The sequence below is a fragment of the Lucilia sericata genome, unplaced genomic scaffold, assembly GCF_015586225.1.
Source record: "Lucilia sericata isolate MDLA Ls3-8-SP2 unplaced genomic scaffold, ASM1558622v1 Contig000005F_arrow, whole genome shotgun sequence".
NCBI lineage: Eukaryota > Metazoa > Arthropoda > Insecta > Diptera > Calliphoridae > Lucilia > Lucilia sericata.
The window spans coordinates 1,445,691-1,472,873 of record NW_023994046.1 but is presented as its reverse complement, the minus strand read 5'-3'; the positions used below and the strand labels follow the sequence as shown (position 1 = coordinate 1,472,873).

Sequence of the window (27,183 nt, the reverse complement as noted above, 5' to 3'; positions counted from 1 at the left end):
ATAAAAATTTATTTTTTACCTTTGCGAATATTTTATAATAAGTCACTTTCAGCCAAGTTAAAAACGGATTACGTACAACATAACTATGGTTGTTATGTGAATATTCACGCTGTTGAACTCTTCGTAACATATCAGTACTTATAGTTGGATAATGAACATAACATCCAACTTTGCAACATCCAATAAATCGGAAAAGTGGTAAAGTAAATGCATACCCCATTGTATCAAGGTAAATGTCTGGAGGAAATTTTACTAACGCTTCCAAACCCAATATCATCGATCCAATACTTTGCCCAAGAAGTGTGAAAACAGGATACCTTTTTGCTTCCACTAAGTGCCGAAATTTTAAGTATACAAATGTGATACTGTCCTTTTCTAGATTAATATTGAAAACATTGTTCACTTTTTCCAAAATGCTACTTGGAGAGCTCTCAATATCACCAGTGTAAATAACCACTTTAACGTTGTCATACTTTGCCTAATTAGTAAAAAATAAAAAAAAAATGAAGTATAACGATTTTAATATGTTTAAAAAATGTTAAGCTCTGGAATATTTTGGGAAACATTCTCAAAATAAAGATGAGTTGAAAGTAGTAAATAAATCTCAGTACATTGGCGGATAAATAAAATCAGAAACAAGTAAATAATTGTCGAATTCGATGACAAATTTCTAAACTTAAGGGCCTGTTCCTCTAAATGCGAACGAATAAGTTTTTTCTAGGTTTATATTGAAAACAAGAAACAAATTCGAAAAATTGCTATTTATTTATTTATTTATTTATAAGTTATCTTAAGATAAAATTAGGATTACTTATTATTTACGAAGCAATGGCAACTAAGGGCTTCAGCTTTATTGTTTTCAATATAAAATCAGAAAAAATGTTAGTTCGCACTAGAGGAACAAGCAGTAAAATTGTTTGAGCTTTTAACTAAAGGGAGTTTTACATTATAATACTTTGTATTAATATCAGAGTTTCTATGTCTTTAATACAAAATCAAATTTTTTGTCAAAATGTATTAAACAATTTTCATTTATATATTTTAAAAAAATAATTTCTTTCGTTTATTTTCAAATTGAAATGGATTATGAAGAGAATTATGGTAAAAAATAATAAATAAAATTAATTAACAAATTAAAATCCAAAAGAAAACTATAAATAAATTGTGTATTTTATAAAGAAGTACGGCATTAGGCTTGAATATAACCAAGCGTTTTTCAAAGTTTTCATACAAATAGTTAGTAAGGAATTAAAAGTCACCGAAAATAACTTGTGCGCTCTGAGATATTGGAGGTCAAATGTTACAAAAATAAGTTTTTGTCGAATAACTTGCTTAATATGCGTCGTACGCATATTAATGTTATTATAATTTCTATAGAGAATTGAAGAATATTATTGCGTATCATTAGCTGTTTTCGAGCTATAGTGCATTATTTTTCCATTGCGCAATATTTTCAAATCTTAATATAGATTGTACTAATTACAAATTTGTTATATTTTTTACGTTATTCATAAACAGTTAATATATGATTCTACATTGTTACACGTTTCATCTCAAATTCGCTCTATAACCCATAGTTCAACGTCTGTCTATCCATAATTTCAGATAGTATCACAGGTCATATTTATAATCACAATTATAAAACTATGGTGGTCACACACATATTTAGAAAAAATTTAAAAAAACTATTAATATTGGAAACAAAGTCGGAGCTAGTTGAAGTCGTAGTCTGATTTCAACGAAATTTAGTGGAACTATTTTCCTGACTTTGTAGATTATGTCGACGATTTTTTTCAAATTATATTCATAATTGTGACCCGATCGGAAATTTCGGATAAACTGTTTAAGTTATGTGACATAAATTAATTATGTACTTTTAGCTAATATTAGGAAGGAAAAATGCGACATTATCTGTATTGGAGTTAAAAATATTAAGATTTGAAAATGTCATTGTAATGAAAAAAAAAACAATGCACTATAGCTCGAAAATAATTATGCGAAAATATTCCTCAACCAAATTGTAGGAAATTCAATTCTCTATAGAAATAACAATAACATCAACGTGTCTGGTGCATAATAAGCGAGATATTCTCTTAAAACATATTTTTGTAACCTTTGACCTCCAATATCTCGTTTAGCGTACACGATATTTTCGTTGACTTTTAATCCCTTACTTATTATGCTATGGAGAAGCTATGTGCCAATTTTCATTAGCTATCTAAACTACCGCAGCAAAACCTGGGCTAATAATAGAATGAGAGTTCTAAAATACAGCATGAACATTCAAACAATTATGATGTTGTCTATTCAAATAAAGATTCAAATAAAGATTTTTTGTTGGATTCCGTCGTTTGGACCTACAAAGTAAATCGTCCACACCCTACTTTCATTTTGTGCTAATAATTAAGTTTAAGAACTGTATGTACATAAATATACCTTCTAGCTGGAAAAATATTAAAACTAGAATCCTCAAAATTTGGGGTAGCAAATCACTTGTGCCTAAAGTTTTTGGATTGAATGTATGTACATAGTTATTTGTACATATACATACACTCCTCGCCACTTGAATAGCACATATATCAATTTTTTTTTTTCAAAGATTATATTTTTGGATCGGGAATTTTTGGAAACTTCTTTTTTCCCCTCATTGTAAAAATTGGGCTACATCAACAGGATGCGTCCATAAATCCATTGGACAGAGTGAAGTAGGGTTGGCTGAGCAGTTGAATATGTGGTGGGTGTCATGAGGACCCTGACCACATGCAGGACATTCGTTGGGGACGGCACGGTCAATACGTGAGCAGAAGGCATTGAGCCTGTAGCTCCATCCCGATCTTAGTTGTGCCAGAACTACTCTTGTTTTCCGCGGCAGGTTTTCTTCCGTGTCTGCTATGGGCGGTGGGCGACCTCCAAGTACGACATTCATGCGGTATCCTGCGACCGCGGAATTTATGGCGACTCTATGAATGTCGTTCAAAGCTGCCGAATACGAGGACTGATCCAGTGGATCCCGCACATATCTGCATATGTTTTCCTCGTATATACGAAGACCTTCCTGACATGCCTCGGGGGAGTATCCAATTGTGTGATGTTAAAATTGGGATGACTTCTCCGATGACATCCCAGAAGGAACTGTTTAGTCAACATGACATTGTGTTCCTTGTCTGGAAGGACCTTCATTTCCTCGTGCAGGTGATGATCCGAGGTAATTTGTAGGCAGCCCGTTACAGTCCTTAGGGCGGCATTTTTGCAGCTTTGAATATTTCTCCACTGGGTATCACTTAGCGAAGGTGACTACACTGGAGCAGCATAGTTAACCACTGACCGACCAATCGTTTTATATGTAGCCAACAAGGTTTCTTTATCCATACCCCAAGTGCTGCCGGCTAGCGCTTTGAGAACCTTGTTTCTATTTCGCAATTTGTGCGTGATTGTAGTGGCGTGAGCTAAGGAAGTAAAGAGGCTGCAACAACTGTTTGGAAGTGATTCATATAGCTTGGCCATGTAATTCAGTTGTACTGAGCTCGACTTCTTTAATTGCATAGATTAGTTCAGGAATTGTTGAATACTGTTTTCCTGACTAATAATCTTTTCGGGCAACCCATTCCCACAAGTTTTCTATAATGTTTAAGTCTGGTGAATATGGAGGGCAGCACAACAATTCAACATTTTGGAAACCAATATAAGATTTTACGATTGGGGTAGTGTGGATCGGGGCATTATCTTGTTGTAGGATCCAAGGGCTAGGTCCATAGAGGTCATTGAAAACCGAAAAAAGCCTTTTTATTAACCCAATGTAATTCTTAGCATTTGTTCTTGTTTCTAAAAACTCCTGATCCAAAAATATAAGCTTTGAAAAAAAATTGATATATGTGCTATTCAAGTGGCGAGGAGTGTATATACATATATTTAGTATAATCTACCGAAAATGTACCTGTATTGATCTTACAGCACACCATAGCACACGTTCTCCTCCACCACCAGCATTACAATAAGGATGAAAAAATCCAACATTTACTTTTGGATTCCGGGTTTCCAAATTAGCCTTTCTTGATTTTAAGTACTGACGAAGAAAGTACAATGCAATTATTAAGCACAAAGCAATCGCTAATAATAGTCCGTTGACAACACAAAATCTGTTAGTAAAAAATGATTAAGCATAAACATATCAGGAATTTTAAAACCGCTTACATTCTTAAAAGCATTTTTATCTTGTTAATGGACTTTTAACATTAAGTTTATTTTTTGACAATGAATAACTTTTTCTGTCTGTTCCCATAGCCCTGCGGCGACAAATATTAATGACGGCGACTTACATTAAAAATGTAGACGGCGACTTAAAATTATTTTACATATCGAGGTACTATATTCAATAGTCTCTATCTGTCATTTTCATGAAAATAAGATTTTGATGGTAAAATATTCAGCAAACTATCCCGCATCAGTGACATAAATTTCAAAAGAAAAAAATAATTTTTGGCAATTTTATAGCAATTTTTAAATTTCTATATATTAAAAAAAGAAAAATTCTGAATGCAAAACTCTCTATCTTATCCAAAAATTTCTTCAAACTCTATTATTTTGGATAATTTTTGTTGCAAAACTAGTTTGGACATGCTGAATACAAATCCGCAAAAATATTTGAAATCGGTTTAATAGTTTTCGAGATATTGCCGTGTTTAACCATATAACATTGATTTTGGACCAAAACCTTATAATCTGTTGCTTTTTCAACAATTTGGTTTATATTACTTCATTAAATAGCATAAAATATAATATTTATTGATATTAAATCAAATAAAAAATTTATATTTCTATAAAAAAAACTCTCTATCTGAAGGTTGTAAAAAAAAATCGTAGAAAAAAGCTCTATCTGATATAAATTTGTGAATAATTTTGAAAATAATGCCAAATTTTAAATTCTTTTTATATAACAATTTAGAATATGGTCGTAAAATTTTTTTTTTGCATATAAAAAACTCAAGTTAATTGGTCACAACTACCATATAAGGATCATTTCCGAAAATTACTTAAACGCACATTGACAATCAAAGTCATCGGGATAAAATTCGACATAAATGTGTATTTTATATATATAAATCGTTATACGGAATTTTACTTCTGAAAATCACTTAATACCACATAATTCATTAATTAATTAGTAATATGAAAATTATTCAGCCAAGTATGTTTTCTAATTATGTAGTAGTAAATTATTATTATTTATTTTTTTTTTTTGTATTTTATTAGAAAAGTAATAATTAAGCCGGCTATAATATTCAATAAAACGACGTTTCAAAATTTTCAAATAAAATGAAAAATATTACAGTGTAGATACAAAATGTAATAAAACTTACTGAAAATACGGATGGAAAATTGAAAATCGTATGATTTTTTAAAATTTTTCGAAATATTTTAAAACGATTGGATTTTTTCATTTTATTTAAGTTTTATTTTTATTTAAACAAAGAAAAAATAAAAACAGAAACAAATTTCAAATAAAAACAGAAACAAAATGAAAATTTACGTTTTTTCTTTCAATTTTTTCAAATTGAAGTTTCATTTTATTTCAAATTTGATAGTGTAAAAACAAAATATATTTTCTATTTGATTTTTTTGATAATCATACCAATTTTCATTTTATTTTGTTTTGGCCAAAGTATAACAAGTAGTCCGACTCTCACATATAGGAAATTATCCAGTTATCCACAAAAAATTTGTAATTTTTTAAACTAGATTCATTGCACTTTTCACATAAAATATTGCTTAATTTTCTTAAACTGGAAAAAATAATTTTTTCTATTTATTGACATTTCATTTTTGTTGTTGTTGTTGAATTTTAATTTACAAACAGAGTTTCAATTTTTGGTATTGAAAAATCAAACAAATTTAAAATTGTAAATTTTTATAAAACTCTGTGTGTTCAGAACGCACCAACCCATATACATTTTTGTTGCCAACACATATTTAGAGTTAGGTACTTTTTCACTAACACATGCTTAGAGTTAGGTACTGCTGTCAAAGAGTCGGACTACTTGTTATTATTTGGTTTTGGCAGTATGAAATAAAAATCTAACGACTTCTCTCATAGTGTGTAGGCAGCTTTAATAATATTATAAAGTAATATACATATAGTAAAGCTTGGTACTCTGTTCAAATTTTACGTAAAATTTTTTTAAAACTTCATATAAAAAAATATTTATGAAATATAAATGGAATTATGTTGAAAAAGTAGTATTCTGTTTTTATAGTTAAAAACATATGAAATGTATCTAAAAACTAATAAAAATTAATAAAATAAATTAATTTAATGATACGCAAAAGAGACTGTTGATATCAGCAATAAAAAAACACAAACATATATGGGATAAGTCTCAAAAGCTGCATTCTAACAGGAACGCTATAAAAGGAGAAGAGACTGTTGATATCAGCAATAAAAAAACAAAAACATATATGGGATAAGTCTCAAAAGTTGCATTCCAACAGGAACGCTATAAAAGCGTCCTGGAAAGAAATCGCCTTGGAAATTGGTAAATCAGGTAAGTTAAAAGTACATACATTTATGTGTTATCTTTTTCTAAATATTGTATAAGTTTCATTCAGATGAAGCCTGTCGACAAAACTGGAAAAAATATTGGACAGCAAGCGCTATTACACTCAGAAAAAAAAACAAAATTACAAAAAGAATCTGCTGGCAAGTTGTCCCGAAATTCTCCAGCAATAAGTTCTCCAGATTCGTTTACATAATCTGTATACCCTGTGGAATTCAGTGGGATAATTTTTTAAATATTTTTAATTTAATTTAAATATTTTTGTTTATAAATTTGTTTGGCAATTTTTGCTTTTATCTTTTTATTTTTATGTTTTTGATAGGTATTTTATTGGAAATTTCCAATAAAAACCTCTTTTCACTTTAAGTTACAGAAACACTTTTTACTCACAAATCGAGAAACGATGGAATTTTTTGTTTTATGCCTACTCGATGCGAAAGCTTTTCTGGATGCGAATATTGATCTTTTCTTGTCTTTATAAGATAATTGTGCAAGTGCCACAAGGACCACAGAACATTTTTCGCGACAGACAGTAGAATTTTGAACATATTAATCCAAATGCATTCTCTACACATCGCCTAGCCCTGCTGAGTCTGTAATTAAATATATTTTCAATGTCCTCAAGGGGTTTACCTGACTTCGGTTTAAATGGTTTCATTATGCGGCAATGTAAAGGAAATGCGTCATCTGCAACGAACACGTAGGGCGTTTCGTCATTTGCATTTCTAGGAAATTTTAATTGATTGTGTCGAATTGCAGTACCAAGTGAGCATTTGTCAAATATATTTGCATCGCCCAATACCGTAGGCACCAATATCTACATAAGTGAAGCGGTAATCTCCATCGACCACTGCCATAAGAACCGTGCTAAAAAATCCCTAAAAGTGTATATTAACTTATTATTGACTAGCAATTAATATCATTGTGGAATTGTTTACTTACCTTGTAGTTATAAAATAAGCTCCCTGAGTTTGGGGGGCATTTCCTGTGACGTGTTTTCCGTCGATTAATCCCATGCAGTTAGGAAAATCCCACTTTTTATATGTCTCTGATATACGGATTATTTCTTAAGACGTCATTGGTGGAATTTGGTCTTTTAATGCTATACATATGGCATTGCACACTTCATCTATTATAACACCAAATTTCTGTTTACTTACTCTTTAGCAACTTGCTACATATATGGCGTTCTAACGTTCCGCATGCTAAATATCTAAAAATAAAAATTCGTTTTACATACTTAACTTTAATTCTTGCCATTATACTTACTCCAACACTATTTATGCTTTCGGAACAAGTTATGCTTTCGGAACAAGTTATGCTTTCGGAACAAGTAATGGCTCCACTTTACTTAATATATCCATAAATAATAATTTGTCCATGTGAAAATTCTCATTGAACGCTTTTGGATTGTTAATCAGATCTTCAAACTAAAATATAAACGTTATTTTAAATATATATTTGGTCGAGCATTGTACTTACGTCCGAAGCAAATCTTTCCTTCTTATTTCTTTTCTGGAGATAGGGACTTGTGGGAGATCGCCTGTCTTCCAGAAGCTCTTCTACGGACACTGCAATATTAATTATTTCTTGGGCTGCAGCACAAGCAGTCAGAATTATTTTTTTATCCATTTTAATGAAAAAATCACAGAAATAAAACTTTGTTTTTATACCCTTCACCTTCGTGAGAAGGGTATATATAAGTTTGTCATTCCGTTTGTAATTTCTATAATATAATTTTCCGACCCCATAAAGTATATATATTCTGGATCCTTTTAGGCGGTTGATTAAGCTATGTCCGTCTGTATGTCTGTCCGTCTGTGTGTTTGTTGAAATCAGTTTTTAGAGGACCCCAGATATCGGCGAGATCCGATTCTTCTATAATTCTGTTAAACATGCTTTCGAGAATATCGCTATTTAAAATCAGCAAAATCGGTCCATAAATACCGGAGATATGACAATCCGAGACAACCTCTGAAAATTTCATAAAAAAACAACTTTTTCCATGCTTTGATATACATACGTAAAGCAACAACAACACTGCTTATTCATTGAGTATTTCGTTTCATATGTTTGGATGGCTCTGTGTTTCATTGCCTTGTGTATATTGTTTTTGTTTCTTGGTGTATTCAGTTTCGAATATTTGGATGTTTGTTGGTTTCGTTGCGTATTTTGTATTTTTTTTTTGAGTATTTCGTTTTGTATGTTTGGATGGCTGTGTGTATCATTGGCTTCTGTATATTGGTTTTGTTTCTTGGTGCATTCCGTTTCGTATGTTTGGATGTCTGTTGGTTTCATTGCATTGTATATTTTGTTTTTTTATGTACTTAGTTTCGTATGTTTGGATGCTGTTGGTTTTACTGCCTTGTGTATTTTGTTTTTTGTGTGGTTATTTCGTTTAGCGTTGTTGTTGTTCATTTTGTTTTGCTATTGCTATAATAATGATATAGTCGGGAAAATGAAATACGTTTAAATTTTATGAAATTTATATTTATTAAATACACTATGGTGAAGGGTATATAAGATTCGTATATAGCACTCTTAGTTTAGTTTAGTTTAAAAGGGTTGTATACCAAAAATGGTATACATCCACTCGGAGACCCAGGAGGGTCCATTGTGATTCCCTTTAAGAAGAAACAAGAAAAATAAATAGAAAGAAGATAGAAAAGCCGGAGAGATAAGTTTGAAGTTACTGAATTCCTATCCTAATAGAGAAAGAATGTTGATAGTATTGGAAGGGAATTCTACGAGGTCCGGCGCCTAAATAGCCAATCCACTCCCCTGACAAAACCTAGAATGTCGCCTATACTACACCTAGATACATCTCCCAGATCATCATGGAAGGTTTTTCCTAGCCATTTCCGCCTCAGACTCTGTACACCAGGACAGTCACACAAAATATGTTCTACTGTCTCTAGCTCCTCTTCGTCCTCACACAACCTACAAAACTCCTGTGTGTTAAAGACCCAATTACCCAAAAAGGCTCCTATTGCGCAGTGACCGGTTATCACCCCTACTAGAATTCTAATACTCCTCCTGTCCAATCCTAATAGTGTTCTGGTTGCCTTGGCATTCAACCTCGGCCATAAGGCTTTGGATACCCTGCAATCCATCCTACTATGCCAGGATTGGTTGGAGGAGTTCCTGACCGTTGTCTGGCCAGTTCGTCTGCGATCTCATTACCCTGTATATTACTGTGTCCTGGAACCCAACACAACCTGATTGTATACAACTCAGATAGCTCGCGGATAGCATCCCTGCAGCTGCTTACTAATCTGGAATGAACTACATGACATTTCAGGGCCTTAAGTGCTGCCTGACTATCAACATAAACTGTCACCTCCGACCCCCTTCTAATGTGTGTTGTAGTCTCCTACATAAACTCCTGCACCTGTGCCGGATTCCATTTTGGAACCATCAGTGAAGATTGCACACCCTTCAAACAAAACTTCAGATCCCATCCATGTGTCCCTACTTGGAAACTCTATTTGGGGTGTTACACCGAAGTCTAGTGTCGTAACTAAATGATCAGAGATACAATCCGTAGTCCTTTCATTACCTGTTAGACAAACCTCGTACAAGATCTTAGGTACCCACCCTCTGAGGTATTACTAATGATGACTCATAGAGTCTCAGTAAGTTTCTAGCCGCCACACTCTCAACATATTTGTCAATGGGAAGTAGGTTCAGAATCATGTCCAATGCTGCTTGTGGCATGCTTCCCATGGCGCCTGTGATGCCTAATGAAGCACACCTTTGAGCTTTATTGAGTATCATTCTGTAGCTACTCTTCCTCATGGCTACCCACCACACCGTGCATCCATAGGTAATGATAGGCCTTACTACCGACGTGTAAATCCAGTTTACCATGTTCGGTCTTAAGCCCCAGTTCTTGCCGATGGAGTTTCTACATGTGTAATAGGCATTGAGCCCCTTTTTCAGCCTTTCCTGTAAATTTTTCTTCCATCACAGTTTGCTGTCAAGGAAGGTACCTAGATACTTGGCTCCGTCTGACAAATTCAACTCGACGCCGTTCAATTTCGGCAAATTGAAACTCTCTATCCTATATCTCCTGGTAAAGAGTACCAATTGACACCCAACCCATTTGTACCGGCCCAGTTCGATAAGTCGCTAAGCGCCGATTCCATGACCTCACTGATCGTAGGGAGAAATTTTCCCTTAATCAGAATCACGACGTCATCTGCGTACGCAACTATTTTCCTACTTTTGGATTCGAAGATTTTGAGAATAGAGTTAACCGCTAGTAACCAAAGCAGAGGTGAAAGCAATCCTCCTTGTGGTGTACCCCTGTTAACTCTTTTCCTAATCCTGTCCTCCCCTAAGGTTGAGTTGATAACTCTGCTACCCAGCATAGAAACTATCCAACTCACCAGGAAATCCTGAACACCTAGTGTAACTAACGACTCCTTGATGGCCTCTATTTTAATATTATTAAAGGCTCCTTCTATATCCAAAAACGCGGCCAAGGTATACTCTTTGTGATCTAGACCGTGCTCAATACAACCCACCACCTCATGAAGCGCACTCTCAACCGACTTACCCTTAAGATAAGCATGTTGAGCATTGCTAATGAGATGGGTATCAATATTGCTCCTAAGATGAAGATCTATCAGTCGCTCAAGAGTCTTCAATAGAAAAGACGATAGGCTGATAGGTCTAAAATCCTTCGGTTTAGAGTGGCATGCTTTGCCAGCCTTGGGAATAAAAATTACCCTAACCTCTCTCCACCTTCTAGGTAGATATCCCATTATAAGACATCTCTTGAAAATATCGGCTAAAAGCACCAATGCGTCATCAGGGATATTACAGAGCATGGCTGGAAAAACACTATCCGGACCCGGCGATTTGTAAGGGTCAAAAGTGTTTACCGCCCAGCTAAGTTTATCCATGGTGACTATTTCCTCAATGTGACCAGATGCATGACTAGAGTCTATAGGTCTAAAAACCCCCTGCTCTACGTCCCTAGCATCAATGTTCTCACAACCAGGGAAGTGTGTTTCCATAAGCAGAGAGAGTGTCTCAGAGCTAGACTCCGTCCATGAGTTGTCTTCCCGTTGAATATAACATAAGACCTTTGGATCTTTGGATAATATTCGCCTAAACCTAGACATCTCATTGACGTTTTCAACAGATTCACAGTATGTCACCAACGAATTCCGTTTTGCTCTCTTGAGATCTCCCTTGTACTTATTAAAGCACACTTTATAGTTGTTCCAATCTGCTGTTCGCCCTGTGAGCTTGGCCCTATTAAACAATTTCCTAACCGTCGACCTTTGATTACGAAGTTCTCCAGTCCACCATTTAGGTTGTTTTTGTTTGCCCGGATATTTTAACGGACAAGATAGCTCGCAGCTCTCTTTTAGCACGTGAGTAAGTTTATCCACAGCGTTGTCCAAGTCCTTAGGTCGCTGGACCAAGAAATCAGACTGCGACAAACCTGACTGAACCCTGCTGAAGAAACTTGCCCAGTCTGTCTTACGAGGATCCCTGAAAGGGTCCTGCCTAGTTCTATTAAAATTCAATGCGAAGGTGATACGACTATGATCAGAAAAAGAGTAGTTCGTATCAACCTTCCAATCCCTAACGAGATCATCATTTCGGTTCGTTAGTGTAATGTCTATGACTGCTACCCTATCTTTATTCCTGAACGTTGGTGTAGTGCCCCTGTTACAGATTATAAGATTATTCGCAGTAATAAAATTGTGCATTTGCATCACAACCCAGTATGAGGATGGCACCTTTCCTTGTAGCAGATGCCGTGAGCTCCAGCACCTCATTGCCAGGTGGCTCTATAGCTTCATAGGGCATGTACACCGAGGCCATTGTAAGCATTCGTTTACCCTTGGCCTCTCTATTTATGACAGTGAGATCACCTTTACTAGGGATTTTCCATCCACAGCGAATCGAAAATCCCTTCCTGTATTTTCCTTACACACCATTGAAGTAACATACTTCCATTGGTCTGTAAGGAGACTACCATTTTGCTTTGCCAATACCGCCAGTATAGTCCCCACCGGTCTTACGGGGGGTGGGATCCAGACTGTCACTATTGACCTAAGAGGCAGTTCGGACGATTGAATCACTTCGAGCTTAGTGTCCTGACCAAGATCACCAAGTTTGGCAACTGTGGCCCTTAAGAATTCAAAAGAATTCTTATTACCACAGTTGACAATCTTGATTCCTTTAGTGAAGAGGCTTGACCGCCTCCAGATCCGATTCGCTTAAAGGTGCCCGACTGGGAACCCTTAAGGGAAGCAGCTGAAGGTTTCTTAGAGCCTCTCACCCCTGGTACCTTTTTAGGTGGTGTCTTACTACCAACTGCAGCTCCCACCGAAGCCCTGAGCGCTTCGGCAGCAGGAACACCACCCTCCTTTCTATCATCTAAACGGCAATTAGCAGATGTTGAGGGTTTTACATCCAGGCCGACGACATCTGCTGATTGCAGTTTCTCAAGAGAATCTGGCCACATCCTGTCGGTGCCTCTTGAGAAGATACTTCTCTTTCGCCGAGAACGACGCCGGATCCCTCTGCTTCATCTTAGCCAGAAAAGCCAGAGATTTCCGAGTGCCGTTCTTTGCTCTGTCAAGCTTTGTTCGGCCAGCATTTGAAATATCTCGTGGAGAGGCACTAGGCGAATTCTCCACGGCTGCCTGCCGAACAATTTTGGCGTCATTTGCGCCGAGTGAACAACCTTCATCTGAAAGCTTACTTTGAGTCCCCTTGGCCTCGCCAGCAGGAGGAGATGAGGCTACCGTCGGATTTTGAGATGATATCACAGTGATATCATGCTCTCCATCGGAAGACAGAGTCAAATCCACCAGCTTGCATATGGCACTAGCTTCCCCAAAGGAATCTTTCGACAAGCCCAGAAGGTCGCCCACATCGCAGTCCTTCAAAATCTGTCCTTCATGCTCCAAAATCCTAGCATGAATGTCCGTCAAAGTCAGGTCCCCTTCAAAAATACTGTCCTTGTCCATCTCTAAAACGTCACTGTCCCTGAAAGCTGTAGTGTCCTTTCCAACTACCCTTTCGTCATTTCCATTGTCCGTACTGTCCTCTCCTCCTTTCACTATATTATCCTTTGTTTTTTCCATGTTGTTTTCCATTTTTGTTCCCACCAATAAGCTCGTTTAGACGGACCACCCACGCAGTGACGGCATACGTGGACTAGGCAACTAACTTTCAACAGCGCTTTGCCATGACGCTGAGGGGAATTGCTCACGACTAGTTTATTTACGCACTAACTAGCCACTCAGGACCTCGGCACAACTACCACTAACCTTGACCTTAAAAGTACATTTATAACGTGCCACTCCAAACGGTAAAGCCCTTATCAACCAAGAGCGAACCTGCGATGGGCAGTCACGTATCATCTTTGTCCTGTTATGCATCAATAGGCTAGGTACCACCTATCGATAGACATAACCCTGACAGGATGAGCAACCATTAGTTATATATTCCTTTAGAGTCATGACCACCCGTGAAAAAGAGTATTAAAGTCTCCTAAGCCAGAGAGACCATGACCACGGAATATACGTAAGCCCACGCATCGCGACAAGATTGTTACTCAGGCGAGAGAATATAGCACTCTTACTTGTTAATTTAATAAAATTGTTTTCAACTCAGTTTTTCACATGAAATAAAATATGTTTCTATACATTTTCACAAGTTTGAATAGAGTACCAACCTTAAGTAAAAAATGCGAAATAATATTAATAAAGGTTAGGTTGATAGGAGGATGTATACTACATCAAATCCGAAGAAATACACCTAGGCCACTATTGGGCCTGTTGTGCGCTCCAATTCATGAAAAAACAAAAAAAATTGTTCACTGAATGTATTATTTTTCCATGTTCAGAAACTCAGTTTCCTGGACGTAATTCCTAAGAATCTTCCAATCAGTGTTGGTTAAGAATGTTATTTCCGGAATAACATCACTTACAAGATACTTGGATCTAACTTCGAAGAATACCTGACAGTGGCAAAGAAAGTGCTCCAGAGTTTCACTGTCCTCTCCACATGCTCTACATTCATCTCCGCACGTCCAATTTTGTATAGATGTGCACGTAATCCTGTGTGTCCACTCAGAATACGTACCACCATGCTAACCTCAGACTTGCTCATTTTGAAGAGATTTCTCGTCTTGCTCTCATCAGGGTCACCCCATAGAATCTTTGTGGTTCTACCCACCGTTTTATTATTCCAAGAGGCCTTATGGGATTCTATCATCCATATTTTTAATTCAGCTTTTGTTGCGTCGAATGGTTTTGCGTTTGTCAGGTTAACTACATTGAGCTCCCTTCCCTTTAAAGCCATTACATTCGCCCTTTCTTTGCCGACTACTCCCGAGTGGCCTGGTACCCATATGATGTGAACCTTACCTCTGGGAGAGTATTCAGTTAAAGCTTTCTTACAATCCAATACGGTCTTAGATTTAATTCTATCACCAGATATCGCCCTAATTGCCTTCTGGCTGTCAGTAAATATAGTAAGCCCTGTGGGCGCCATATTTATTCTAATCCAATTTACACATTCCGTTATTGCTCGTACTTCTGCCTGGAAGCTTGTTTTATGATTAGGTAAACGGTGGTATATTTCTGTTTCTGGGTCTTCAATATAGAACCCCAGGCCCACTTTGTCCCCTAATTTAGAGCCATCCGTGTAGCAAAGGATTCCTACTGGTATTTGCTCTAATGTTCCGCTTGACCAAGACATTCTATCTGGGATTAGCGTTTCAAAGTTTCCGACATATTCTGTGTCTGGTATGCGATCAGGCACGTCCGATGAATGTGTATAACCTTCCAATGTGTCCAGTATATATTGATGACGTGTCATATAACCGTTTTCGCCTAAAGTAAAGAGCCGTTCGGCTGTAAGCGCCGCCTCATATCTTATATATGTTTCAATGGGTAGAATATCTAGCAACGTTTCCAGAGCCTTGGTTGAAGTAGTACACATGGCACCACCTATACCCAAGTAGCATGTATGCTGAACTCCCTGTAGTAGTTTGATATTACACTTTTTGTCTAAAGCAGTCCACCAGATTATTGAAGCATAAGCTAGAATTGGTCTAATTACACTTTTATAAAGCCAATTTGTCATAGTAGGACTAAGACCCCATTTCATGCCTATGGTTCTCCTACATATCGCCCAGCACCGATGTGCCTTGTTGATCCTATCCTCTATGTGGTGTCTCCATTTTAATTTCCGGTCAAGTATTACACCTAAGTACTTAACTTTGTCTGTCACCGGTATCTTCTTGCCCAGGAAGCAAGGTTCAGTATATGTAGAAATTTTTGTCTTTCTTGTGAAAATACAGATTTTCGTCTTCGCCGGGTTAACATTGAGGCCTCTCGGTTGAGCCCAGCTCAAGACAAATACACAAGTAATTTGGATCCTTTCCCTTTAAAAGTATTACAACATCGTCTGCATAGCAGACAGGTCTAAGTCCTTTCTCGGTTAGGGTCCTTAGGAGGCTATTAATCGTGGTAACCCAGAGTAAAGGTGACAAAATGCCACCCTGTGGTATACCGCGAAATACCTATTTTCCTGATATTTTATCGTACATCTCGCAGCTTATCCATATTAATAAAAATAAATAAAAATAATAAAAAAAAATAATTATATAAATTCATTAGGGTAATAAATTAATCCTTTTCGGTAATAAGTTCCAAGTTACTTAATCCGTTAAATTGTTCTAGTTGTTCCCAATCATTCTCTTCATTTTCTATAAAATTAATTGCTTTTGAAATTTAGGGTATATCTAGTAGATTAATGACAGCTTCTGGGAGTGGTAAATGTTTGTTTCGGCCTATTCTAAAACGTAAGCTTTCCGTAGATATTTTGGAATCGGATGTATCCATGGCTCTATAAAAAATATCTTCCATCGTAGCTTTACGTGAACATCCCCTGACGATATGGAGGAAAATAATTCTTATACACAGATAGAAGCAAATACATATCAAGGTATATTAATTTTATAAGGTAGTGTCATTGGCGAATTCAGAATACCAAGCGAATTGGTTATATTTTTTTATATAGTTTGACATTGTGCCTGCACTTGAAGGCGAATTGGCTGTAAGGGAAAATTTTCGAAAACAGCTGAATTTATATTATACAAAAAATGTTTATAAATTTGAATCTATTTATAATTTATTTTGATGTTTAAACTTTTAAAGATTAAAAACACAAAAATATACCCTAATCACACAATTTCATTTTAATCAAAAAATTCACATATACAAAATGAAACCAGTTTGACATTAACAAAATGAAAAAAAGTTTGATATTTACAAAATGTAAACAAAGTTTGACATTAATTATACACCACGGCGAAAAATGAACATAATAATATATATCAAGATATATTAATTATAAGGTAGTGTTATCAGAACAGCTGATCGTTTTTTGCTATTATGTTCATTTTTCGCCGTGGTGTATAATTAATGTCAAACTTTGTTTACATTTTGTAAATGTCAAACTTTGTTTTCATTTTGTTAATGTCAAACTGGTTTCATTTTGTATATGTAAATTTTGTGATTAAAGTGAAATTGTGTGATTAGGGTATATTTTTGTGTTTTTAATCTTTAAAAGTTAAAACATCAAAATAAATTATAAACAGATTCAAATTTATAAACATTTTTTGTTTAATTTAAATTCGCTTTGATGTATTTGTCAGCTGTTTTTGAAATTTTTCCCTTACAGCCAATTCGCCTTCAAGTGCAGGCACAATGTCAAACTACATATAAAAAAATATAACCAATTCGCTTGGTATTCTGAATTCGCCGATGACACTACCTTATAAAATTAATATACCTTGATATATATAAAAACTTATAATTAATATATCTTGATACAAGGCGAATTCAGATAAGGTGGTGGCAGTTCTGCAACAACAACATTTTACATGTATTTTGTTTTTGCATTTGGTTTACGTAGATGTCAAAAACCAGAAGTACGGCGAATTCATTTGATGAACAATTTTTATAAAAAGTTTATATTTTATTAAAAAATAAAGATCAAGATATTAAAATTTGTGAGGAAAATATATTCTGAATTGAATAATGTTTGTTTCAAATGAAAAATTCTATTCCGGCAGATTAATTTGCAAAGTTTAAGTGAGTGCCTGAAGTTAAGTAAATCTTAATTTTTTGTGAAAAAGTACATATTCATGAAAATATTATATTACGAATGAATGAATATTTGTTGCTAATGGATAATTCTACTCCGGCGGAGTAATTTTCAATATTTGGCCATAATGTAGCAGCCCCGGGCGGGTAAATACCTCATATGGGTTTTGTTATATAAAGCGTTCCGGAACAGACTTTTTTAAGTTAATCTCTTTATCTCCATAGTGTATATATAAAACAATATTGTTTAATTTGTTAACATTTAATAGATTTTAAAATTAAGCCCGCGCCAGCCGGGTAAATACTTAATATGCGTTTCTTAATATTAAGTGTTCCGGAAGAGATTTTTTTTAGTTAATCACGTTATCTACACAATTTTAATATAAAATATAAAACAATATTGTGTAATATGTTAACGTTTAATAGAAAAAAATATTTTTCTTAAATAACATATTTGTATACATACCAATTATGACATTATTTAAATAAAATGATATTTGGTTACGAGATGCTTGGTATTTTCAGATTTTTTACATAAATAATTCAAAATATTAACGAAGTTTTTCTTCGTTTAACGGACATTTTGAAATATAAAAATGTAAACAATAACACACTTTGACAGCTACGTAAACCAGGCGAATTAAGAAAAAAATTATCAGCTGATTGAATAACACCACTTTATATGAATTCGCCTTGTCTTGATACATATTTCTATGGTGCACTTATAAGGTGAAGTCAATTCTACAGCTGATTGTTATTTTTTTAATGAAAGTTGTATACAAATGTCAAAATGTACCATTTTGAGTTGCCAGATGCAAAATAAATAATTTATTTACATAGGGATTAATTCAATTTTCAGGATACTAAAATAATATAAATTTATAATTATAAAATAATTTTTAGTCTAATATTATACTTTGTTGGTAATTGTAATTTGATTAGATCCTTAATATAATTAAAAAATAAAATTTTCTAATGTATTATACATAAATCAAAATTGTATTCATGATAATAAATTGTGTATTTGTAGCAAATTCACTCATAGATATATATACACATATTTTAAAATTTTTAGTTGTAATATACATATGTATATTAGTTAATGAGACATTTTGGGCATGTGGGATTTTTTTTTATTTACGGTATATATTAAAAAACGACCACTCTGGCAACATATACACTTTTTGACATAAGCATGTATACAACTTTTGTTGTTTTTGTAGAATTGACTTTACCTTATTATTCCATCATGGTACCTGTTATAAAATAGACTAATATATATTTTTGTTTAACAAATTCAAAAATATGCGGAAACGATTTTTTAATCGTAATCGAATTCCCAATTGCCGGGAATCAAAAAACGTCGATAATTTGGAAACCCTTGGTATGATATACTAGTAAATATTTGTAAAGCCCCTTTCACACGAGCACACAAGTAATGTGATCTGTCAAAATTTTGTGTAGAGGAGAACGGATGGTATCGTCTAAACGCAATATGTAAATCATCACACATTGAGAAAAAATACGGATGTCGTACGTAAAGTGTGATCGTCTGAAGGGCCCTTAATAAATTATTTAATAACAAATTTTCTATTAGTGTACATCATATATAAATATGGCAACACTAATTTCATTGCACTTCTTTACAGCTGTTTCTTTCATATTTAATTTCTTTATTTAAAATGGATTATTTACGTCCTATATGGAACTGTTTTACAACATTTTGTAGCTGTTTACATTGTTCGGAAGAGTTAAACAACCAGGTAAGTACTAAGTTTCAATCGAGAATTGAAATGCTTATATGGGCCACTATTTTTAGGGGTATGAGCCTAGTGAACGTACTCACCTTTTAGCTGATCCAGTAAACAATAGTCCAGCGCTTCGGAGAACAAATTCTGATAACATAAGCAATGACTACGCCCATTCACTTCCAAAAAAAGATGATCAAAACGCACTTTGTCGTTTAGTTCAAAATACTGCCATGTAAGCTAAAAATATCTAGTAATAATAAATAACAAAATTTAATTCATTTAGCAATATGATTGATGTTGGTGCCATGGACTCTCATAATTTGGAGCATCAGGAATGTGATGATAGAATTAAATTATATTCCCAACGTTTGCAACAACAGTGGAGTAATGTCCAGCATCCTTCGAAAATGTATACAGGTGAGAACTTAAAACAAATTGAATAATAAAGCATATAAAATTAAAAAAGCGGTACCATAGGTATGTAACCTATGGTACCAAAAGTAAAATTCTGGTTTGATAGATTATTTGAACTGTACTTTATTGCCAAATATTATGTTACTGATTAACACTATGTTAAGTCGTTAAGAAAGTCAAGTAAAAATTCCATAAACATATTTCCAATTTGTAACCAAAAATTAAGCGTACATAGCTATAATATACATTAGGGTGGTCCAAAATTGAACGTACACCAGTTTGTTAATGTAAGCCCAGTGCGGCGTTTCTACGAATTTGCGGTTCTAGTATTCTCTAGAATTTTCTCAATTTTTTCCCTGTGTTCGAATTATATTTTGTCTTTTACATCGATGAACATACCTACGGAATATGATTTTACGCATCAAGGCCCTTTCATTTGAGCAAAAATAAAAAAACGACAATTTTGAAAAAATAGGGTAAAATTAAGTGTCAAATATTGAAAAAAATCTTATTCTTAAATTAAAAAATATTTTTTGATAGATATCTCACTCGCATCCCATTATGTGACTATAAACCCTTGAAGTCTTTATCGGCAGATCTGGGCCGATAGCGCTGAAAATTTGTGTCTGGCCTACTAGAGTACTAACATTGTTGCAAATTTCATCGAACTCGGTAGACATCGACTTTGGGTCACTTGACACCACATTCTCCATATTTGAATTTAAAACACTTTGACTCAAAGGTTTCGCAAATTCGATACTTAAATGTTATTAGATTTAAATTTTAAAAGCAACAAGCTTGCATGTGACAAAACAAAAATTCGACATTCTTTGAAGTATTGTAGCCGCGTTCCTCAATATTTTAATAAAGTTTCATCTATAATTTGTTTAGATTTTCAGAAAGAATCAAACTGAAGTAATATGCGTCGTTTGAGATATGTCAGATGATGCGCCCGAAATAGACATAGGAGGACGACGAAAACTTTTGAAAATACCTCCCGAGGCACACTTATATTTAAAAGTATAGAAGTTTTTCATTACCTAAATTAAAATCGATAGCACATTTCATGTTTTAAATTTTATTCGCAATAAAAATATAGTTTTAGATTTTTTAAAACAAAATTCGCCAGAAATTATGCAATGTTAAAATGACCATCTAAAAGCCTGTATATTAACTCTTACCACGAGTTCCAATCAAAAATTTTATTCATTACTTATCCATATACGAAAATATTGCAGTTTTGAACAGTTACTACCCCACAGAAAATTTTCAGAGTACTCGGAATTGTAACCAATGTTGTGTGCATTACTTTGTGTTACTTATAATTTGATTTACTTGTATATAAAATCTGGATATGAAGTTTAATTTTTAATAAATTCTTTTTGCATTACATCTTAATATACTTGTGATTAACATTGTATATGAGAACAGAAATTTAAAATATAAAAAAATCAAGTGTGCTATAATTTAATCAACAAAAAATTTGTCATTTATCGAAAAATATTTTTTGGATCAACATTTTTTCAATGTTTAGATGAATTTTAAGCAAAATTTGTTGCTTAAAATTAGGATCATGATCTAGTGATGATTGGAATGTCCTTATACTTACATATGAATGAATTTGTAGATACATGTATTTGGGTAGCATTTTTTAAAAAAACATACATATTTAGATACTTCTTAATACACATGTATTTAAACTAGAAAGTTGTTGTAGATACTTTTTGATACACTTGTGTTCCAGCTAGGAAGGTGCTGTAGAAACAATTTTACTTACTAGGTATATCGGCAAGAATGTAGGAATAGCTACTTTTCCACACACAAGTATATTATAAAAAAAGTATAATCTACACACAATATCGCAAACCAAGTATATCAGTTAGTGTGTCATTTTCAAGCGGTCATACCCTGTGTAAAGTAAGCCAGAGTGTGTGTAAGTTTGTAAGCACTTTCGAATACAAAATAAGCAACACAATATCAATGTAGTAAGCTATAAATTTTCTGTTGGGTATAAATGTTTAGCATTTCATATAAAATTATGTTCATTTTATTAGAAATTTGCTGTTTGAATTTAATTATCTATTAAACCCTTCAAGATTTATTATTATTATTTTTTTTTGAATTGTTGTGAACAGTAATTCCAAAATACCAATAAAATTCTATCTCTAAATTTTATTACATAATTTGCAAAAAAAAAAAATTAAATATGACGTTATTGATAAAAACTACAATAAAGATATCCTTTTAGAGGAGCATGAAACGAATTTCAATTTCTTAAACTTTTGTTTAATAATATTGAGAAATGTATTTTTGAAAATTTGTTAAAAAACCGCATTAACTTTGACATACCTTCTTGAAAAACATTTACGCGAACAGATTTGGCATAGTTGAAAGCAGGTCTACACGTGTAATCCATCAAAAAAAATGCACACTTTTTTCATACTCAGAACTTTAAAAAAATTTCTGAATTTAACCATATATTCTAAACTATTCCAACAAGAAACATTAAATGTAATAGGTTATGGGCCATTGTTATTTAATGGAATAATTAAGAAAATAAATAAAGAATTACATTCAAGATATTAAAGGTAATCAAGATTTAAGAAAGGTTTGTTTCGCTCAAGCAAAACAATTATTATAATTGTAAATTTAAGATGAAAATGTATTTGGTGAATGTGAATGGAAATAGTTCTCAAGCCAAAGGTAAAGGAGTGTGCAAAATCAATATTTCAATACGAATTTGTTATAGGTTAGAAGAATAACTGAAAAACACTATTCTGTCAGTTTTGTTAAAAATGAATGTATTTTAAAGAAAAACTTTTATGTTATTTGTAAAGCTTATCTTAAGAATGATTTGTACACATTCAATGTAACTTTTGAAAAAGTTTTATCGGTCCATAATTGTAATAAAGGTTGTATCATAATGGTCATCATAATGAAGAATCTATTAAACTACCCAGCAAAAACAGTGTGAATGGAATTTGATGAATTTCGAATATGTTATTTGTAATGACTTTTCTACATCTCTTTCCTCACTTTTAATTGAGTTTTCAATTGTAAATAAATAAATCAGACTACATTTGACCCAAGATCCACATATGGGCCCATTTTTATACCCTTCACCTTCGTGAGAAGGGTATATATAAGTTTGTCATTCCGTTTGTAATTTCTATAATATAATTTTCCGACCCTATAAAGTATATATATTCTGGATCCTTATAGATAGCGGAGTCGATTAAGCCATGTCCGTCTGTCTGTCTGTTGAAATCAGTTTTTAAAGGACCCCAGATATCGGCGAGATCCGAATCTTCAATAATTCTGTTAGACATGCTTTCGAGAAGATCGCTATTTAAAATCAGCAAAATCGGTCCATAAATGACGGAGATATAAGCAAAAATCCGAGACAACCTCTGAAAATTTCATTAAAAAAGACAATTTTTTCATGCTTTGATTAATAAGCAACAACAACAACACTGCTTATTCATTGAGTATTTCGTTTCACATGTTTGGATGGCTGTGTGTTTCATTGGCATGTGTATATTGTTTTTGTTTCTTGGTGTATTCAGTTTTGTATGTTTGGATGGCTGTGTGTTTCATTGCCTTGTGTATATTGTTTTTGTTTGTTGGTGTACAGTTTCGTTTGTTGGTTTTACTGCCTTGTGTATTTTGTTTTTTGAGTGTTTATTTCGTTTAGCGTTGTTGTTGTTCATTTTATTTTGCTATTGCTATAATAATGATATAATCGGGAAAATTAAATAGGTACATAAATTTAAATTTTATAAAATTTATATTTTTTAAATACACTATGGTGAAGGGTATATAAGATTCGGCACAGCCGAATATAGCACTCTTACTTGTTTTTATTTATTCATTTATTTTGTAATACTAAGCCTTCGCGGCCAAAATAACAATATTACATAGTAATAATAAATACCTGAGATCAATGAGTAGTAATATAATTAAATATAATTCTTTAATAATCATCTGTGGGCTTTTAGAAAATATTTTGTATGTTCATATCGAAGCTTGGAAAGAACAAATTCTATTTGGAATTTATTCAATTAAATTTTTAATTCGGCTTAAATATTTGAATACACCACTCTAATTTTCAATTTGGCTTAAAATTTTCGAATGTATTCATTAAAATCATTCTCTGAATTTTAATTCTAAAAGCATAATCCCTTGACTTATTTTGATTTCTTAATAATTTTATTTTAATTTTTTATCCAAAATAAACCTAGCCTATTGGCCATAATCGGTTACAAATTCCTACTCTATGAATTCAAGTGAATTATCATTCTTAGAGCGGGTTTTTGAGTTGGCAATCAAATGCCAATTAATAATCAGATTAGTTAATTAATGTTGTCTGATGTCTGATGTTAATCCTCTTTGATGTTTTTGAGTACAAGATTAAAATTCGCAGTGTTGCCATACAAAACAACAGAAAATGTCACTGTTTGTTATCAAAACAATGCATGTAAATTTAATATGAAAATTAATGAAAACTTAAATTTAAAAAAAAAAAACGTATTTTGAGTGTGTATAATTTATACTAATCAATAAATAGAACATTTTAATGTTTATATTTATAAAAATTGTATTATTTTTTTTTTGCATCAGCTGTTTACACGTTTGCATTTCATACTTAAATTTAAACCACCTCCATTGGGCGCTTAAACTTACAAACAAAATTAACTAATTGAGTACTCAAAGACAACTTTCGAGGATTAATTTTAATTTAATCGCTAATCTTTCACCTAAAGATTGGCCCTTAGTTGTTTAATTATTATTAACTATCTGCGTGTAACCGGCATTGCCCGGGTTTCTTCGAAAAGTAACTTTTTTTTTTAAGTAGATGTCAAAATTTAGCTTATAACGATAAAATAGTTATAATATTTTCTGCATTTGGTTTAATACTTAAAGTCAGTTTATTAACTACAAAAAATTACATGTAATTGAAGAAACTCAGAAACGATTATGAAAAATTCTGCATAAAATCATGAAAAATTTGGAAGATTTCAAAGATAATTTTTTGATGGTATATATAACTGATCACAGATTTTTATTGTTATCTCGATTTAACAATAAATTTAAATTTTATATTTTTGATAAAAAATTGCATATGCCATTTTCTCGATCGTTGCAAACTATATCCGATTCTGTTTTAAAATAGTTATTTTTTGAGGATATATAGCCGATTACAGGTTTTGAAATAAGAATAGTTTTCCGGTGGAAAATATAAGTGATGGGAGTATTATATACGGATCTACAACCGATTTTACGCTTTAGATGAAAATCGAATTAATTAAATTAATTTTAATTTTACCTATTCGTAAAGTTAGTTAAGGATCTACAAACATTTTAGAGTTTTCAAATAAAAATACATTTTTGATTAAAAATATAACTAAATAACAATTTTCATATACTATAAGAATTATACTTATATCATGATTTTCAGCATTATAAATGTAACAAAAAGTGGACGGAAAAAGGTCATTGCATTTCATTAAGATCACAACAGGCCCGAAATTAGTGCTATAGGTGTATTTATTTGGATCTTGCTCAAACTAACCTAACCTTTCACGATAGAACTATTGTCATTCAAAATTTCATGAATCATAAAATTCAGATCAAAAAGTTGATTCAAAAAATACACTGTTGCCAAATTTCTTGAAAATCGGTTCATATATTTTTTTTTATATTTAGCCTAGAAATTTGGTGTTATAGCTGTTATTCTAAAAGTGAACACAAAACTGTGCGCAGCATCCAATCAATATCATATAGTCTTTTTTAACTTCTGAGGTTACCCCTATTTATATGCCGAATTTTATGTAAAAAAGTTTAGTAGTTATGTAGTAAAATGAGTCTCATATATATGTATGTATGTATATTATATATTATAAGTTTTAATATTAAATTTCGACAAATTTCAATGCTTTTACAAAAATATATAAATTTTTTTGTTTTATTTAATTTCAGGTATCTTGAAGGATATTTCAAACCCTGAAAGGTATTTAGCCACTCCTGTTCTCTTTGATGATATTATACAGGTATATAATTAAACATTTTTCTGTGCGTTATATTTGAAATTTATAAATTTAATAATTACAGATCAATAATGCTATTGAACAATTTCATATAGCATTACAGGAGGTTAAAATAGAACACAAAGAATCTATCGTTGTTTCGTTTAGGATCCCCTAATTATACATACATATACAAATATAAAAAAATGTGTTTATACGTCATACATGGATTTGGTGTTTTTTTCCATTACCAACAAAATATGTTTTAATTCATTTGTTTCTATATTTAATATAAAAACTGATATATTTGTTTGCTTTTGATAAAAATTAACAATAATACACACGTAATTCACAAAACAAAGATGTATTTAAATGTGCTAAACATACTTTGGAAAATTTTGTTATTATTGAAAATATTATTGTAAAAAAATAATATAGATAAATTTCGTGTATGATACCAACCGTAATATACATAAAAAAATAAATAAATTAAAAAAAATTAAAATGTTATATTTAATATTCTACAAAGTAAAACGTCATGTCAAAAATTCAAATAAAAATAGTATAATAGTGCAGATATAAATGTATCTTACGGAAATACGGATGGAAAATTGAAAATCGTACGATATTTTAAATTTGTTTGAATAAGATTTAAATTGAAAATACATATGTATATGGGATTTTTTTGTTTGTTTTTGATTTTAAGAAATAAAATTTATGCATTAAATATTTCTTTCGTTTAATATCTTAAGTAATGACGAATTTTTATTCACAAGACTTGAAAGAATAAGTCCATAAAATTTTTGGATGATTATTAAGTAAAGAATTACGGGGTCGCAAAGTTTTGAAACAAAATTTATACAATTTTACAAAATTTGCAGTTTTTTGTATAGAATATTTGCGACCGAAGAAGTTATGGAAAATTTTGAAATAAGAAAAAATAGACATTGTAATTATGCGTCGTTTGATGTATGTACATATATATCCAAAATATGCTCTAGAAGATATCACTGTAGGTGAAGCATAAATATTGGAAAAATGAACGTGAAAGTTTCTAAAAAGGGCGTTTTCGCGAAATATCGCGTGATCGAAATACTTTTAAATTGTAAAATCATAAAGCTGCGATAAATAAAAAAAAAATTGCGAATTTTAAATTTTTTTTTTTTGCATTATAAACAAATTTTAAATTCTGAATTTTATCAGTAATCAATCTTTATATAGAAAGAATTGGTTTGCATTAAAAAATTTAATCAAGGCCTTTTGTGGAAAAAAAAATCGATGAAGCACACAC

At 32.6% G+C, this 27,183-nt stretch overlaps 2 protein-coding genes across 3 annotated transcripts in view; one reads left to right on the top strand and one right to left on the bottom strand.

Annotated features, from left to right (window-relative positions):
* The window catches only part of LOC119600858 (GDP-Man:Man(3)GlcNAc(2)-PP-Dol alpha-1,2-mannosyltransferase), a 57,999-nt gene extending 53,733 nt beyond the window's left edge, over positions 1–4,266 (bottom strand). Inside the window, exons 1-3 of the mRNA XM_037951439.1 lie at positions 4,192–4,266; positions 3,935–4,136; positions 20–478 (exon numbers count right to left, since the gene is read on the bottom strand). Of these exons, the coding sequence (XP_037807367.1) occupies positions 20–478; positions 3,935–4,136; positions 4,192–4,205 (675 nt within the window). The 5' untranslated portion in view covers positions 4,206–4,266. The remainder of the gene's footprint in view (positions 1–19; positions 479–3,934; positions 4,137–4,191) is intronic.
* A 1,948-nt stretch (positions 4,267–6,214) lies between these two features.
* Positions 6,215–26,397, top strand: LOC119600735. 2 transcript variants are annotated; one of them, XM_037951214.1, is made up of 7 exons: positions 6,215–6,539; positions 6,604–6,769; positions 19,351–19,464; positions 19,521–19,684; positions 19,736–19,869; positions 25,846–25,916; positions 25,978–26,397. In XM_037951214.1, the coding sequence occupies exons 3-7, from the start codon at positions 19,384–19,386 to the stop codon at positions 26,068–26,070; spliced, it is 543 nt and encodes a 180-aa protein (XP_037807142.1). In that variant the 5' UTR covers positions 6,215–6,539; positions 6,604–6,769; positions 19,351–19,383; the 3' UTR covers positions 26,071–26,397. The 2 variants fall into 2 exon arrangements, with proteins under 2 accessions (XP_037807142.1, XP_037807151.1); XM_037951223.1 differs by having other exon boundaries at positions 6,594–6,769.
* The last annotated feature ends 786 nt before the right edge of the window (positions 26,398–27,183 follow it).